At 41.5% G+C, this 19,069-nt stretch overlaps 1 protein-coding gene across 1 annotated transcript; it reads right to left on the bottom strand.

Annotated features, from left to right (window-relative positions):
* Positions 1 to 18,157: 18,157 nt before the first annotated feature.
* LOC118844385 (vomeronasal type-1 receptor 1-like) lies at positions 18,158 to 19,069 on the bottom strand. The gene has a single exon (XM_036752261.1). It carries the CDS (start codon positions 19,067 to 19,069, stop codon positions 18,158 to 18,160), a length of 912 nt encoding a protein of 303 aa, XP_036608156.1.

Genomic DNA, 19,069 nt, shown 5'->3' with positions numbered 1-19,069 from the left:
AATCCTTGCCATCCACCATGCTGCTGATCCTTCTGGGATATTCATCTTCAAGTACTCAAAGGGTTATCATGTTGAAGAGAGATTATACTTACTGCACTTGTCCCCAGATGGCACAAATAAAAATTATAGGTATAAGTTGTATCAGAGGAGATTTAGGTGTGAGGATTATAATTGTCCAACCTACAATAAAAAAGACTGAGGTAGAGCTCTGAGCCAATGGCACTTTATTAGAGGGTTCATGGTCCCCTCTGATGAAGTGGACCCAAGATCTTCCTCATGATCTTCCAGAGCCTTATTTTTATGAGGTTTGATATCAGATTCGATACCTGAACATTCTAAGGAGGCTATACAAAATACAGAATCCCATTGGTTGATAGATCTTGCTTTATGGGCCGAAAAGTGAAGCATCAGTTAGAAATGGTATGTCAGCAGTGGGGTCTTGGGTTGGGTGAAGCATGGGGCATCTCCACTGACTAAGTGGTCATAAAATGGTCATTTGCTAATGTTGGACAAGAGAGAATGATCTGGAGATACAAAAATAAGTTGGAGGACTTTCCATGTCATTGAGTCACTTCTGCCACACTAGACTTGGTCACTGAGATAAAGAAAACAAAGGTAGAGGGCCTCTAGTTTACTTCCTATGATTAAACAAGCAAACTTACAATCTGCAGCTCAGATGACCTAATATACTGAACTTACAATCACTACCCCTATGGAATTGTATCAGATTGATTAATACTGATTGGAATAGAGTAGGTGTCCAGATAAATTATTTCTTACATAGATGTTATGTTGTTCAGTTGTTTTCCAGTTCTATCTCTTTTTGACTCCATTTGGGGTTTTCTTGGCAGAGATACTGGAGTGGTTTGCCATTTTCTCCTCTTGTTCATTTTTACAAATAAGGAACTGAGGCAAAGAAGGTTAAATGACTTGCCAGGGACACACAGCTAGTAAGTGTTTGAGGCTGGATTGGAATTCATGAGGATGAGTTTTCCTGACTCCAGGTCCAGTCCTCTATCCACTGTGCCAGCTAGCTGCTCCATTTGGCATTATGTAAAGAAATAATTTCTAATGATAAAAATTCTTTAAATGTTTAATGGGCTGCATTGGGAGGCAGATGGTTTTTCTCTCTAGGTCTTCAAGCAAAGGTCAAGAATATGTTGTTGAGGAGGTTCTTATTTAGGTGTTGATTATTTGGTTTTTGAGGCCACTTTTAACTCTGACATTCCATGATGCTATTGCAGATGCTAGTATAGATGGATTTGGGTCTTATTTGAGTTTTCCATATTAAAAGTTTTCATTGTTCTTTCTCTGGGTGACAAGAAAAGTCATGGAATAGAGAGAGTTGCTAGGAGGAAGAAATGCTGCATTGACGTCCCAAAAGTTGCCTTTGAGGCAGGTGTGGAAATGGTGATATTTCCTTGCACAGAGAACACAGCTAGGCCTAACACCAGCTGAGCCTGGGGATGAACACAAGTGAGCTGAGGTTTGGATAGTATGGAGATAAAAAGCTAGAGATGGCATTATCAGGAGAGGCTTTTTATAGTAATATCTGATCAAAAAAATAACAATCCCGTTGGATGAGGAAAAGCAGACAAAGGTGCTCATCGTCAGCAGGGTGATTTAGGTGGCTCTGACCTTGGAAGAGGCCCTGGGTGAGAGGCTGGTGCTGAGGATCTTTTGTACTTTCTAGTGGTGTTTCTGTAGATTGGGGGTGGGGAACCTGAGGCCTCAAGGCCCCATGTGGCCCTCTAGGTCTTCAAGTACAGCTCTTTGACTGAATCCAAACTTCACCGAACAAAACCCCTTAATAAAAAGATTTGTTCTGTAAAAACTTGAATGAATCAAAAGACTATACTTGAGGACCTAGAAGGTCTCATGTGGTCTCAAGGCTGTAAGTTCCCCACCCCTGCTGTAGATCATGTAGCCACTGACCCTGATTGTGAGTTGCTGTATCAGCAAAGCAATAATCACAATGTAGATGATACTTGTCAAAATGCCTATGTGGTTCTGTATTGCAAAATATACAATACTCTCTACATAGAAGGTAGAATAAGTAAACCATTTATTCAGACACCAGAGGACCAGATTCCATAACCAAGCAACCAACTCTCACAATCAGTAAGCCTACTTTATCATAACAGCAAGGAACTTAAAACACAACATCACAGCAAATATAGCCATCCCAAAACCATCCACCCTCATGCTGGATCCCTCCCCAAAACTCACAGCCACCACACGCCTCCTCTTTCCCTCAGCTCTCACTGTAGTAATTGCTCTCCAAGCATTTTCTGTGACACACTTTCCTTTTATTTTCAGCAAGCTTCTCCCACCACATATGACTTAGGCTTCCTGCGACATAAGCAGGTCACATGGGCCTATTAATGGGTAGGAAAGATCTTCAAATCTAAATTGCTATTACAGTCACACATGGAGCATATTTCTATGGGTAGTAACGATCACGTGGACTACATATTGCTTCCTGGAGTACAAAACCCAACACCCAGGTGTTGATTCTTCTCCTTGGGCCTCTCACAGATGGTAGTATAACACTTTCCAACAGCAGATTGAGGGTCGCACAGAAGAGACAAAAAGGAGAGTTTTGCACTCTGGCTTTGAACTCTATCCACCTGAAGGCAGGAGGACTAATGGTGATGGCCTGGAAGGCACACAGGGATCAGATGAAGGAAATTGAAAGCTTATTCTGTGAAGGAAGAAAAATTCAAATTCATCATCATTCAGAAAGGTGTTTAACCTCAAAGCCTGCCATGTTTGTGGGACTCCCTCGTCGACAAGTATGGTGGAATTGGCCAAGGTCAGGGAGGGGTTGGTTTTATGATGATGAGGAAGAAGAAGAAGAAGGAGGAGGAGGAAGAGGAGGAGAAGGAGAAGGAGAAGAAGGAGAAGAAGGAGGAGGAGGAGGAGGAAGAAGAGGAGAAAAAGAAGAAGAAAAAGAAGAAGATGGAGAAGGAGAAGAAAGAGGAGGGAAAAAGGTGGAAGGAGAGGAAAGGGAAGAGGAAGGGGAAGAACAAGTTGCATCTTTTAACAAATACAGGGTATACAACGTCTTAGTGTAGTCGCTATTGTATACATTCTATAATCGTTTTTGTATTTCCCACACGTAGCAGGCATTTAATATATTTTGGTTGAATTGAATTGATGCAAAGTTGAGAACCTCCATTCTCTTCCTCTTTGAAGGAAACTGCATGGGAAGGGACAGTTCAAGGAGACAACTGGGGTCTAAGACCAGGGGTGTGCTAGAGCTAGCTAAACTAAGAGTCTGTCATTAAAGTATCAGTGTGAACATCAACACTGCAGAAGTTGGCAATTCCTACGCATCAGGCCTTTATTTACTGTTTGTTGATTATCTAGACTTAAGAAAGTGGTAAAGTGTTAATAACGTAGATTGAACTTAAACATGTACGAGCTATGCATTCTTCCTCCTTACCAGAGGCTGGCTTACTGGTATACCCCTATATGTTTCTATGATTATTTTTGTTGTTGTTAATGATAATAATAGCTAGCATTTATATAGTGCTTACTATGTGCCAGACACTGTGCTAAGCACTTTGCAAATATTATCTCATTTGATCCCCAAAACAACCATGTGAGGTAAATACTATTATTATCCCCATTTTACAGATGAGAAAACTGCGGAAGACAAGTTAAGTGATTAACCCAAGGTCTCCATAGATGGTAAGTGTGTATAGTAAGTAAAAACATTGCTTGAGCTTAGCAGCCATGCCATAGAAGACTCAGGAAATGAGGTCATCAACTGACTTTGTGACCATAGGATAACTGAAAACGACAATATCAACAACTGGCTTTTATATAGTTTGCAAAGTGCTTTATGTATGTCCATTATCTCATTTGAGGTTTCACAGCACACTTGCCTGAGACCTACTCTGTAAATGAGATTCATAAAGACACTTTAGAGATCATCTTAGTCCAACTACCTTAACTCAATTCAATTTAACAACTTTTCTTATGTGCAAGGCACTGTGCTAAGCACTTCAGGTACTAGGATGAAGATAAAGCAATCACGTGCTCCCTTAAGGAGCTTACAGTCTAATGGTCATGGAGGATGTAACGCATACTTGCTCATATGTAACAGGGATAATAGCACAGAGCAGAAGATTTTTGGCAGGGTGGTGACGAGTAAGACTTGAGTCTTGGGAGGAGTATTTTTGGAGATGTGCTGAGGGTGGATTGGCTTGGGGCTAAAAAGTTTGGCTAGAGCCAGGAAGAAAATGAGGGGGATATAACCATGGTCCAGGCAAGAAGAAATTCAAGTGAATTGTGTTGAATAAATATTTATTAGGACATTATTATCAAGGCATCTGCTATGTCCTAAGAGTCACTCCCCAGGCTGGTCTCTGGGTGCCTGGTGGGAGAGGCTGGGCTGCCAGCAATCAGAATAATTGCCTATAGAAAGTAGGTGGGGGCAGGCAGGGGGAGAGGCCTAACCACAATCACAGAGATCAGATTCCCAGAACTCATGGCCTCCAGAGATGTGTGATTATATCTTCTATAGTGACACTGTCTGTATGGGGAGTCACCGTCATGCCAACTCTTTCACAGGTGTAATTAGCAATTATCAATGATGAATAAGAATTCCCAGCAAAGTGAAGGGGAGCAGCTGGAAGGAAAACTTTTCTAATTCCTGAGAGGGCCAGAGGAAGTTGTATGAGGAGCATATAAAAGGGAAATCTGAGGTCATGCTGGTGTTGGTCCTAGACTCTAGGCCCATGGATTGCTCTGGGCTTTGGGTTCCCTCCCTGCTGCCCTGTGATGGGGCTGCCTCTGACCTTTCAAGCCTTGAGGTATTCTCCTTTCTGTGGAGAAGAGGCTGGAGGCAAACATCTGAGATCTTCCACCCCAAGGAGGAGGACAGATGAAAAGTCCTGTTCAGTGGGAGAGCCCTTTTGAGAGAACTTTCAGCTTCCATACCATCTAGGATGAAAGACTCAGGCCAGGACACTCAGTTTTGTTCTTCATTATTTGGCCAAGAGTTCTGGCAGGGTTTCAAGTGGGACAGGGAGATTATCTAGGCATCAGATAAAGCAGAAGATATCCTAGAGGTCATCTATTCCAATTTCATCATTTTACATCATCATTACAAAAGGGAAATCAATATCCAGAGTAGGTGTTGCTGTCATTTAGTCGTTTCACTCATGTCTGAGTCTTCATGACCTCATTTGAGGTTTTCTTGGCAAAGATTTTGAAGTGGCTTGCCATTTCCTTCTCTAGCTTATTTTACAAATGAGGAAACTGAGGGAAACAGGGTTAAGTGACTTGCCCAGGGTCACATAGCTGGTAAGTTTCTGAGGCTGGATTTGGACTCAGGTCTGCCTGACTCCACACCTGGTGCTATATCCATTGCACCACCTAGTTGCCCTCCAGAGAAGTTAAATGATTCTAAAGGGAATGAAACGAATGTGACTCGAGGTATATGCAAGCTCATCTTTTCATTCTCTTTGGAAGAGATTAGCCTAATACGGAAGTGTAATATACAGGGAAAGGACCTTGGTGAGTGATAAGTTAAATAAGGCAAGTGAGTTAAGTTCACCTCTCTAGGCCTTAGTTTCATTATTTGCACAATGAGGGGATTGTAGCCTCTAAAATGGGGTGTGCAAGCCAATCCATGGGGGTATGAGACGAAAATATATTAGAAATATTTATATTTATTTTTCATTTAAGAAAGAAGGAAGAATTAAGCATTACGTGAAAAGACTCATGGGTGCTGGTGCCCTCACTCCATATTTAACTTAAACGGTCACATGACAAGCACATGTTGGGAATATTTCCAAAGGAAGAGAGGGAGATTCATAACAAAGACTGAGATGCCCCCAGTCATTCACAATCGCAGAATTGAAGTGTTAGAAGTTTTCTCCTTCTTGTGGTTCCTCCCACTAGTTCTAATTCTTCTTTACACCATGACTGATGTAAAAACATGTTTAATATGAATGTAGAGCCTATATCAGATTGCATGCCATATTGGGGAGGGGGGAGAAAATCTAAAACTCTAAATCTTATGGAAGAGAATTGAAAATTAAAAATAAATAAATTAATTATTTTAAAAAAAGGAATTTTTTAAAAAAAAGTTTTCTCAGTATCATCTTGTCCAAATCATAAGGGAAAGGTGTCCCGAGTATAACATACCTAATAAGTAGTAGGAGACACCTAGTTGACACAGTGATAGAGTGCTGGACCTAGAGGCAGGATGACCTGAGTACAAATCTGGCCTCAGACATTTACTAGCTGTGTGACCCTGAGCAAGTCACTTAACTGTGTTTGCCTCAGTTTCCTCATCTGTAAAATGATCTGGAGAAGGAAATGGCAGATCACTCTAGTATCTTTGCCAAGGAAACCCCAAATGGGATCATGGAGAGTCTGAAATGACTTGACAACAACAACAACAAAGCCTTCTGCCTCATCCCATTCATATTTTGGATAGCTTTAATTATTAGGAGGTTTTTTTCTGACACTAAGACTTAAATGACCTCTTTGTAATTTCTACCTGTTAATCCTGGTTCTGACCTCTGGGGTCAAACAGAACAAATCTAACCCTTTTTCCATATGACAACCCTTCTAGTATTTCAAGACAATTAATACGTCCCCCTTGAATCTTCTTTTCTCCAGGCTTAACGTAAACAGTTCATTATTTAACTGACTAAGCATAGGACATGGACGAAGCCTCTTCACCTTCTTGCTTACCCTACTCTAGGCCCACCCCTCCCCACAGCTTATTAATGTCTTTCTTAAACCCGGTGCCTGGAACTGAAAACAGTTCTCCACATGAGGAATGATGAGGGAAGATAGTTTCTGCCATTCCCATTCCTGGAACTTTTGCTTCTCAACAGTCATGATCATCTATCAATTAGAATCACTCCTAATTTCAAAGAAGGGTTTCTCTCTCTCTCTCTCTCTCTCTCTCTCTCTCTCTCTCTCTCAACCCTACTCTCATCCAGATCCATGCACATGGTGACTGGGTTCAGTCTTTGGAAGAGCCTTGCTTGCTTCTTGTCAGAAGTCCTTTCACACCTTTGCACTTCAATCCTATGGAGATTACTGAAAACTTAGGTTTGACTCTTTTCTAGCTTTTCTTCCCCTCAAAATGTGGGGGGTAGGTGGGATGTACAAAAATACTCAATGTATAGCATGAGTCAGAAGTGGAACATCAATGTCTTTCCTCTAAACAACAGAAATGCTAAACACAAAGACTCAAAAGTACACACCCATAAAAAATCTGAAATAGGTTCCATAATTAAGGACTATTGCTATATTGTTGTCAATGGTTAATACTTGAAACACTAAGAATATTGTGGTTTGCAGAACTAGTGATTTCACCTCAGTTCTGAAATGTCTAATTAATTTCCTTCATGTCTATGTTTTCTGTCAAGCTTGGTTAGGGGTCAAATTCATCCCTTATTTGGTGATTATCTTCTGCAATGCAGTAAGTCCTTCTAATATCAATCAGTTTTGACCAAGGGACCCAGGATCTCTTGTCTTCAAGACTTGGCACATTTGTCTCCAGTTCACTGTTGTGTCACCTATGTTAGGAAAGAAATGAAACAGATGTGACAACCAAGGGCCTAAGGTGGAGGCTCAGGATTGTTAAGCCCCATACCATACTTTAACTGTGTTCCCAGTGTTACATTTCACCCTTTCAGGGAGAGGCTTGAAGACTTTTCCTGGGCTCAGCAGTTGGGAAGAGAAGACCAGGCAGAATACAGGTCATGCCTTTGAAAAGATCTCTTTTCCTTTCCATCTACTGCCTCTTCGGTCTTTTCACTGGCACTCCCATATGCTGGAATGAATTCCTTCCTTATCTCTACTTCATTAAGTAGAGACATCTTACTTCCCGTAAGATAAGTGTCAGATGGTGCTGGTACATCATCTGCATGAAGCCTTTCTTCCCTTCCACCCCAACTGCTAGCGACCTCATTCCCAAACTACCTCGTATTTAATTACTTTGGATATATTTGTGCTTATTCATCTAATATTGAATATATTTATACATATACTTTTCATCTCCTCCCTTCAAATATAAGATCCTTGTGGGTAGATATTGTTTCATTCTTTATATCCTTAGCACTTAGCACAGTCCCTGGAACTTAGCATGTGCTTAATAAATACTTGGTGATTGATTGGAGCCCAGAGGAAGCTAGGTGGCATTGGAATTTTGTTATTGTCATTGAGTCATTTCAGTTGTGTCTGACTCTTTGTGACCCTTTTTGGGCATTTTCTTGGCAGAGATATTGGAGTAGTTTGCCAGCTCATTTTACTGAGGAGGAAACTTAGGCAAACAGGATTAAGTGACCTGCTCAGGGTCACACAGCTAGTAAGTTGTCTGAGGCTGTATTTGAACTCAGGAAGATGAGTCTTTCTACTGTGCCACTTAGCTGCCCACTGAGATAGGGTGCTGAATTTGAAGTTTGGAAGACACTTATTAGCTCTGTGACTCTGAGCAAGTAATTTAACCTCACTCAGCCTCAGTTTCCTCACCTGTAAAATGGGGATAATAATAATAGCACCTATCTCCCAGGGTTGTTATGAAGACAAAATGAGATATTATTTATAAAATGCTTTACAAATAAAGTCATAGACTTTTTCTGCTCAGTGGCCAATGAAGGCTTTTTTTTTAAATTTCAAAATTGAAGACTCATAACCGATTGCTGTGTTATTTCTGCAGAGGTGTCCTGGGCACAGAATCAGCATTCCATGAGGCGTACTCTAACACACCTCCACTAAAATTGTATTAGCTTTTTTCCCTGTCACATTAGTGTTGTGACTTATAATGAGCTTATACTCTACAAAACTTTCCGAATCATTTTCAAAACAAAAACAATTATTCCCTAACCTTGCCCCCCCATTTCTTACTTGTGAAGTTGATTTATGTCTCCAAGTGTAAGCTACACATTTTCTCTATTGAATTTGGTTTGATAAAGAAGAAAGAAAAAGAAAAAAAAAACAAAAGAGATACAGCATGGATGTATATTGGGTAAATTTGGGGTCTATGTGATGTTTTAGATTAGAAGTTTATTTCATTCTCTATGTGGCAATCAATTAATCAATTAGGCATCTTTAATAAGTTCCTACTCTGTGTCAGACACTGTGCTAAGTCCTGGAGATACAAATGTAAAAGTAAAACAAAGTATTTTAAGGGAGTTCAAATTCTAAAACTCCATTGGTTGTGGAGATAGATTCTGGGAAGAGGAGATAAAACTTTTATAGGCCAGGTTGGGAATGGGAGTGTTTCTTTGCCTAGGGAATAGAATTGGTGGGCCTAGAGCCTTGGGCATTCAACACAAAAAACTGATAATTGGAAAACAGAGTGTTGACAGGTTGACAGCATCCAGAGGGCCTTTTGTTCCAAATAAAGAATGCAAAGTTGGGGTTGAATGAAGGGGGCCACAGCTTGGTCTGCATAGGTCTGATCTCAGGCTGGGCTCTGGGTGAGAAGCTGATGCTATGTTGAAATGTCTGGGATTTGGTGGTGGTGTCTGTGCAGGAGAGACACTTTGTACCCACTGGACCATAAGCCCCACACTGAGCTCATTTCAGAGAATGCTAATGATAACAGAAACACCTGTAATGCTTCCCAGCAAACAATAAACAATATTAAACTCATATAAAAATTGGTGGTCATCCTTGTTCTCCTACTAGATACTAGTTCAGAATTTTTATCTGTATATTAGAGATCTGGAAACAAAAGCAGGGGAGCTGTGACTCTGCATTCTGTACCTCTTTGAGTCACTGGGGCTGATGGTGATGTCCAGGAAGCTACTCTAGAGACAGGGCCCCTGGCTCAATGTGTGAAGGGAAAAGACAACTTTATACCCAGCCTCATCCAGGAAGTCAAATGTTGGTCAGGATTGGGGGTTCTCAGGATTATTGAACTGATCTCGTGGCCAGCAAGGAAAGTAAAAGAATAAAGAGTAAGGAAGATTATGCTTGCCAGTATCCCAACTCCACTGTGCCTTGAAGAGAAGATTTGAGCAAGATCACCATAGAAGTTCAAACCACTATACCTGTCTGACACTGACTATTACCATTGAAATAGGTTACACAGAATTTCCTTGACCAAATTCTCATTCATCTGTTTTGAATGAAAAAAAAAAACATCAATGAAATACTGGGGATAAAAAAGGAAAAGTAGTTAATCCCTAGATCTCCAGGGCTCAGTTTCTTTACTGCCATGTCTGTTTCATTGAGTTGTGATAATCTTGGAAGAGGATCAGATCAGTTCTTATTTCCTCTAATGTTCAGTCCCCGTCAGCCACAATAAGCTGTGGAGCAGACCTATTTTGCTAGGGTAGGAAGAAAGGAAGCTGTATGATGGTGTTTCTGCTACCAAGTTGATGACTATACTATGCCCTGATTTTGCAGCTTTTGTGCTCCATAACCCTGTCTTCATGTTTTAGGTGGATGGATCTAGTGTTAGGAATACCCTCGGGCCACTGGTTTCTGGATACACCGTTTTCAGCACTCCACTCTGGACAGCGTCCATCACCCAGGTTGCCCCTCTGCATAGATCCTGAACCCATTTCTCTTACTCAAGCCTATACTTTAGCAAATGGAAAGACTGTCAAAATCAACACTGATTTTTGGGATATCTTTGGGGCATTCTTTGATTTTAGCTGACTTTGGAACTGATGGGGATTCCTCATGTCAGATAGATCACCCATCTCCAACTGATACTATGTGGTTGCTGTTGCTGTTATTAGGTGTTATTGCCCACCAAGACCAAGGATGATGTCATTTGTGGAAATGCCTTGGCTGGTGTAGTTGACAAGGCTGTGACCCTTTTTTGACCTCAGGTTGCCCTGGTATCTCTACTATACAGTTTCACTCCATCTTTGTCTACCTTGAATGACCTGGCCCTCCAAGATCAGTATCCTGAGTTTGAGAAAAAGGTCTTGATTCCTGCTTATTGTCGTTGAACCCTGATTACTTATGGCATGCATTAGAACTATAACATCAACAATATAAAGTTTACAACTATTGCAATCCACCCCTTGGTCCTAATGATCATTTCACTAACAATAATTGGCTAGCTGTTGTTGAGTTGTTTCACTTCCACCTGAATCTTTGTGACCTTATTTGGGGTTTTCTTGGCAGAGATACTAGAGTGGCTTGCCATTTCCCTTTCCAGCTCATTTTACAGATGAGGAACTGAGGCAAACAGGGTTAAGTGACTTGCCCAGGGCTACACAGCTAGTAAGCGTCTTAGACCAGCTTTGAACTCAGGAAGAGGAGTCTTCCTGACTGCAGTTCTGGCACTCTATCCACTGTGACAAGTAGCCCTAAAAGACCTAGAAATAACCTCTCATTCTCTTCTTAATTCTCTTTTCTGGCTTCCAGTCTCACTGTTCAACTGAAATGGCTCTTTCCAAAGATCCAGTGATCTCTTAATTGTCAAATATGATGGCCTTTTCTCAATTCTCATCTTCTTGACTCCTCTGCAGCCTTTGATACTGTCAATTACCCTCTTCTCCTTGGTCCTCTTTACTCTGTAGGTTTCCATGACACTCTATCTGGTTTTCTTTTGCTGTTTGATTCCATGGTTGATGATGGGGCAGAAGAGAGTGGAGTCTCACTAGATAGTTGCTTGGAGTCTTGCCTGCTTTCTACTTTTGAGCTGCTAGATGGTTTACCTTAATATATATGTACAGATAATGTTACATATAATTATTATGCTAGTTATATGTTATATATATCACATCATATCATGTCACTGCACTGCATAGCATAGTCAGTCAATAAAATTTTATTAAGTGCCTACTATTAATCAGGCACTGTGCTAAGCAAGTATAGCATAGCATAACATAATGATATAATACTAGGTATTCCAAAAGTCATAGTGCAATTTTAAGCTTTAAAAGGTCAATATATAGTTATTAAATAAATAGCTATTAAAGCTGAAAACTGTACTAAGACTTTTGAAACACATAATATATTATATAATGCAACATAACAATATGATATGATATACTACAGTGTAATATGATGTAACATATCATTATACAATACAATATAATGATATAACATGACATAATATATTACATGACATGGTATTATATGATATAGTATAATAGAATATAAATTATAAATAAGATGTGACTGATTCAATAAACACTAGACATTTTCTATAAACTATCAGTTAACTCTATCCAATGGCCAATGCTCCATAATCCTTTCAATTTAAGAAACTTTTTCTATATCTTGTTGTAAGGTTATAGGAAAGCTCCCTAATAATTCCTTCCCATATTCACAGCCAATGAGCAGTCATATAGAATGCATATATATATATATATATATATATATATATATATATAAAACCCTTGTGGGCTGGGGATATCCATTGAGAGGGGAAACAAATAGGGAACTTTTGTCACCCAGGAGCTTATGAAGCTAGGTCAAATCATGCTCTCTCAAACTCTCTGCCTCTGCTGCTTCCTGCTCGCCTCCTACAGCTATTGATGTCATGGGCTGATCATGTTTTCAAGCTGTGTGCTACTGCTGTGGACATAGCATATGTGCTAAGCACGTAGCAAGTTCCACACAGCCTGATAACTGCAGTCTCTGTTGTATTGCTGGGCTCTAATCCTTAGGTTGGCTTTGTCCCTCTACTGCCATCTGCCATGAATTGTAAGGATATCCAAATTCTTGCTATCAGGGTAGAGACCTAGCTCCTTTATTTAGTCAGAGCCTTGGAATCTGGCCCACAGCCACAACCCCTGCCCCCTCCCCAGCTAGATTAATCTATCAGGTTTAGATTAAGTCTATTTTTTGAACTCCTCAGTTTCTCCCTCAGTCTCTATTTCTTGACTGCTCTTGTTTGTCCTTCATTCTCGAAGAGGACCATGACATCAGGGAGCTGATGCCATGACATGCAAATGAATTGGATTTGAGTGAGACAGTGCTGTGCAAAGTCACCAGGCTCACTTTCTCCTCCCAAGCCATCTGGGTCCAGTGGCAAGAAATAAATTAGGATGACTGGAGACTGCTCCAGATGCAGTGGGAGACCTTGGCCTCTCCTCCCCTCTCTTCCCTGTTCCCTTCTCATCCCCTCCCTTTTTCTTCCCTCCCCTCCTTCCTCTCTGTCTGTCTATAAAACGTAATCATATCCTTACCTTCCCATGCTCTGTCCAAAGGAATGTAAATTTTGATCACTGTAAGATATCTTGGGATTTACAGGCTAGTTTTGTTTCTGTTAAACCTGAAAATTTGGTTGAAGGAAACAACAGAGCTAGGTGATAGAAAAATCCATGTTGTTTATTATTTTCCCTTAAAGCATAGCGGAGCTAGCTTACTTGTACGTACAAGGAGTCAGAGTATAAACTCTGGCTGCCTGAACAAAGCAATGAGAAAACTTATATACGTTATTTTAGCAGAGATAGCAAGCCGGTATGACCTCATTTTTATGACCCCCATGTATGTTTAACCCTGATACAAGAAGAGGATTTTCCTTAATGGAATAGAGTTGTAAAGGATGTTGACAAAAGTCAGTTGAAACTACAGCCCAGCGTCTCTGTGTCTCATTACATTCCATAACATAGTATATACCTGTAGAATATTAAGCAAGGTAATCTCTCTTGGGGTTAGGGTAATGTCCTTAATGATCTGGCCTTGTTGACAGAGGTAAGGGTATTGCCTGAGCAAACTTTTAGAGAGAACAAAGAAACCCAGGTCCTGGATCTTCATCCAGTTACTCATTAATGGAGGCTCTGGGTCTGGTTGATATTAGAAATGATATAAAATAGTATAATATTTTCCACATTTCTTAAGGACCATGCCTGAAACCCAATTTGTTCTGGCTCTTACTGATTGGCCAGCAATGATTGTTGTCCTTTATTTTTGAAGAGGACGAAAATGACATCACTATGCTAGAGTCAAGTTTCAATGTGTCAGATTGTGGCTGATCAGACCAACATGAGCTCGGAATGCTCTACCACAGGTTGGGCACAAATAGTCCGTGTGAACATTTGGGGTGGTTTCTCTAAATTTGTGCATCCTGCATTTCCTTTGAGCTGTTTCAATTCTGCTTTGCTCATAGAGCACACCACCTTCTCTGATATGGGCACACCATGCTGAGTGGTCCTGTGCCAGTGTCTCCTATGTCCTTGAATCACTTCTTCTGACCTCCATGTGAACACTTGCCCTGTGTGAGTTCTCCATAAAATAGTCTTTTTGGCAAGAATACATTTTGCTTTTGAACAACGTGGCCAGACCATCAGAGTTGTGCTCTCTGAAGCAGAATTTGAATACTTGGTAGTTTAGTTCGAGTAAGGACCTCGGTGTCTGGTACCTTATCCTGCCAGGTGATCTTCAGGATCTTCCTAAGACAATTCAAATGGGAGCAATTCAGTTTCCTGGCATGGAACTGCTAGACTGTTCAGGTTTCACAGGCATACAACAAAGACCTACAGTTTGGTAATCAGCCTAACACCTTTTCTCTCCCATACTTTCCTCCGGGAACCTCCCAAACACTGAGCTAGCTGTGGCAATGCATGAGTCAACCTCATTATCAATGTGCACCGCCCCCCCCACCCAAGTACACTATTAAGGTAATTGGACATTGATTGGCTAACAATAGGTGCCAGCCCAAGCCCCACTTAGTGGTTATTGTCTGGGCCTGATTGACTCAGAATGAATATAAATAGCAATTGTTTCTATTTTGGCCAGAAGTCCTGAGGGTCTTCCCCTCCCAGATTGATTTTTTTTTGGCTGGTTAAAAGAGGCCATTCTTTGTCTCATTTCTTACCTAGCCTTAATCATTGAATGGATGTTTTCTGCACATCCAGCTGGGTTTACTCTGGGGTCACCACAAAAGATTGTCGGTATGACAAGCCACTCTGTATCTTAGCTAATACAGCCAGTCCTCATACAGCCCTTCTTAGCTACCTAGATAACTGGGGAGCTCAAGCACATGACTATGTCAAAATTTCAGTAATTTCCTTACATTCCTACCCTTAAGATGATGAAAATAGGTTGAACTGAACCACACCTTAGGGCTCCTCACACAGGGTTGTTGCCTTGTGGCGAGCCCAGCTCAAGCTGGATCTCAGCTTCTAGTGTCCTTGCCCCCTTCCATTGGGATTTGTGGCATTGTATGGGATGGAATTTTCAAATAATAGGAGAGACATCTTTAAAAGAAGCAAAGTGAATTTATTTTACAAACTTTGCAAGAGTGGGGCATCACCTCCACTAGGGAAATCTAGTGGGGGAGGCGGAGTAAAAAGGAAGTGCGGGGACAGATATACTTTTAGTACAAAGATTCCCACTCACCTCTATCCTTTCTCACCATTGGCTGGGAGGCGGGCTTACAATCTAGCTGTGAAAAACTAGACAGAGAACTAGGGGACCAGGTGGATCCGGTCCATTCAGGTTTTCCCTATCTGGAACTCAACTGCGGGGGTGGCAGTCTAGGAGAAGAAATGAGGAGAGGGGAGAGGCCAATTCCTTTGGCCTCATTCAATGCAGGTCACAGTGACTCTTTCCTTATTTGGTCACTGGGATAGGGGGGAAAGGGAAGGGCCCCTACCCCTTCAGGCCCTGACTTTCCAGAGTCACTACAAGATTAAATTCTAAGCCTCTCCTACTCCCTCAGACATTCCCTATTTCAGAAATATGAGAACAGTGTAACCCCTGTATTTTTACCCTGTGAAGTCTTCACAATTATCCACAATTATTCAGCATGAAGGGCAAAACAGTGGGGTCTCATGACTAGGCCTTGGTCTCTTTCTTCTCTCCTCCTAAAACTATAAAAACTTTTCATGGGTCTCTTTGGTTGGGAAATCTACTGGATATCCCTCAGGGTGGCAGGTATGCTATCCTGTTATCTCAGTTAAAGACCCTTTATTCCTCAACTCCTGGCTTTCATTTATTTCAGGACTTGACAGGTTCCTTGCAGCTCTATAACCTAGGAATGCTAGAAGTCACTTAAGCTTTCTATACCTCTGTGTATTCTACTCCATTGTCTAAATAAAAAGCTGTCAAGATACTAATGATTGGGTGCTTGGACCCTAATTCTAACATCACATTTCTCCTTAGCCTCTGCTTGGGTGCCTATGCCTGGACCCCAATTCCAAAACCACATCCAGTTCTAAAAATCACATCTCTCCCTAGCCTCAAAATACTGTCTCAGACAGTTCCTCTCCAGTTCAAGAGCCAGCGTGCCTTAGCAAAACACTTATCTCTCCTCCTGATACTGCAGCCAGCTGCACCTATAGAATTTACTAGTTTGGATTCCCTGTATATGTAATACAGGGAAAATTAGGAACCCCTGAGAAACCTCTAGCTACTGACAAGCACTCCCAGAAAGAAAGGACTCAGATATCTTTGGCATTTAGCAAACCCCCTGGGACTCCATGACTCCACCAAGGAATGTCAATAGATAGGACCATCCCACTGAAGGATAACCTGGCAGACTCTTTCTAGCAGATATCCCTGGGGCTTCGTGACTCCACCAAGGAATGTAAATGAGATTATCCCACTAGTAAGATAATCTGACTGAATCTTTTGATCAAAGGTACTGACCTTTGTTCCTGTTCCCCCCTACCCAGTGACCTGGCCTGTAGGTTCCAGGAGATAATTAATCACTGCATCCCCACATGTCCTATATAAGTCAAGCCATAACCCCAACACATTGCCATTGATTTGTGGTGCAGTACCCCAATGGTCGCCAGCTAATAAATTCTCCACTTAAAACTTATACTCTGTGGTGTGTCTCGCTCGCTTCTGGTACAACATATACATGCTAATTGGCTCTGCACTGGGCCATAATGATACTTACTACTTACTGACCTTACTGATATGTATCCTAGACATAGTCAAATGTATACTCCTTTACATTCATCTTGTCTAAAAAGACATTGATGAGAGCAACCTGCATATTTCCAGTCAGCCCTGACAGTAGTTGACTTAGTGACCTTTCAAGGAAAAACCATACCTCCATGTTGCCCCTCCTTGGGCTATTTCCCAGTGAACTCTGGGTAAGAGACCTGCACAGTAGATACAAAAAGTGTATGTTCCTTTAAGAACTGACCGCCCCTTAACCACTCCCTAATCCACCCCAAAACACCTAATTGACATGTTTCACCCAAAAACCCCTATAAAAACTTTTCCTGCACCCCTGTAAGGTTGCAGGTTCCCTAAGAACACTTGCCAACTGTAAAGCATAATAAATTTTTGCCACCTTGATTTAAAGAATGCTTGAGATTGTGAATTCATTCCAGAGGGCCCTGTCCCCATCTGGGAACTCCAGTCTTGGGATTTCTGGACCTCGGCTCCCCCAACCCTCAACACTAGGAGACATGCTGTTTTCCAGAGCTAACTAAGGCCCAGCAAGCAAGCTGTGCCCTGAGCTTGCCATAACAACAATGCTTTGTGCTCACCCTCTGGATGATCTCACCCTCTGGCAAAAACACATAATTATTGTATTGCTTTGGCCAGTACCAGGTGTTCTCTGACCTCAGGCAAGCACCAGACAAGGTCAGACAAGTATCCATGTTCTGATCATGAAGTCCTGCTATGAATCAAACTTGTCTCATTGTTGCTGTTACCCCTCATTGTCAGGGCTGCAGCTTACTGCGTAGCCACTGGCATAAATATTGAGGTTAAGCCACACCAGAGTGGGTCCTCCAGCTAGGGGTGGGATCCTGGTGAATGTATTTAATCTGCCTCCTTCTTTGCAAGTCATTTCCTTCATTTTGAAATTAAACTTCTGTTTGATTCCTGGCTCTCCTGTCTCTAGCCTGCTTTGTTTGGCTCTGGCCATCCACAGACTAGAGGCTGGTTCGGTCCAGTTGATAAAGTAAAATCAGTTCTTGCTCTCCAGAAGCTTATATTCTGATGGGGAGGCAACATTTAGAGGGAAATGTGGGCATGAGATCTTTTAATTTGCAGGGAATATTAAACTTCTGATCCTACTACATTAGAGGATTTCGGTCCTATCTATTGTGTCTACATCAGTGACATTTTTGTTCCTCTTCCCTGTGAAAAGATGGTTCATGGGTTGGGGGTGTGTGTTGGGAATGATGGATTTGGGGAGGAATATATGTCTGGTTTTTAGGACAGTGCCTGGCACATAGGTGCATAATAGATAAATATTGATTGATGGATTTTAGTGACTGAATGGTTTCACATGAAGTCAGTATGGGGGATTGGGTTGTTTAGTTGTCCGGAAAACACAGCAGGACTTATGGAATTGGGGGATCAACACAAAGGGGCTAAAAGTTGGGAAAGATAGAGACAGAAAAGCAGAAATGGGCAGCAGCCAGACAGCTCTTTGATGTACATAACTGAAACAAAGCACAAAGATGGAGTTGAATAAGTAACAGCAGAAAAAGAAGATCACCAGCACCAGGATGTTTTTGGTTGCTCTGATCTCAGGGGAGGCTCTGGGAGAGAGGCTCGTGCTGTGGATATTCTGTACATGCTGGTGGTGTCTATACAGGAGAAGTACCATGTAGCCACTGGTCCAGACCATGAGCCCTACAAAGAACACATTTCTGAGAGTGGTCATGATCAAATAAGCCCTCAAAAATCTTCCAAAAGAACAAAACACGACATTCATCCTATTTGTAATGTTGGTGCTGATTCTTGGGCTTCTTACACTTATTGATGCAGGAATTTCAATCAGAAGATTGAGGCTCCAAAGTAAGAGACAGGTGGGGTCAATGAACTCAGAGGCTCTGGCTTTGTACTTTGCCCACCTAGAGTCATTAGGACTGATGGTGATTGCTTGGAAGGTACCAAGGAGGCAGGTGAAGGAAATTGAAAGCCCCTGGCTCACTTTGCAAAAGGAAAACACAATTTTACACCCAACTTCATCCAGGAAATTGTTCCATCCAATAACCAGCAATGTTTGTGGGATACCTTTGCTAGCAAGCATGGTGACATTGGCCAAGATCAACTGGGTGAGAATCAGGTTAATGGGCCTCATCTTGTGACCAGCAAGCATCTTTAAAATATGAAGAGACAGGAGGAAGACATTTGCCGTGATCCCAATTCCAGTCTCAGAGAGGAAAACAATCCCAAGGCATATATTACTTAGAAGCAT

This window comes from Trichosurus vulpecula, chromosome 1, assembly GCF_011100635.1.
Source record: "Trichosurus vulpecula isolate mTriVul1 chromosome 1, mTriVul1.pri, whole genome shotgun sequence".
Lineage (NCBI taxonomy): Eukaryota > Metazoa > Chordata > Mammalia > Diprotodontia > Phalangeridae > Trichosurus > Trichosurus vulpecula.
This window is presented reverse-complemented; position numbering and strand designations above follow the sequence as displayed.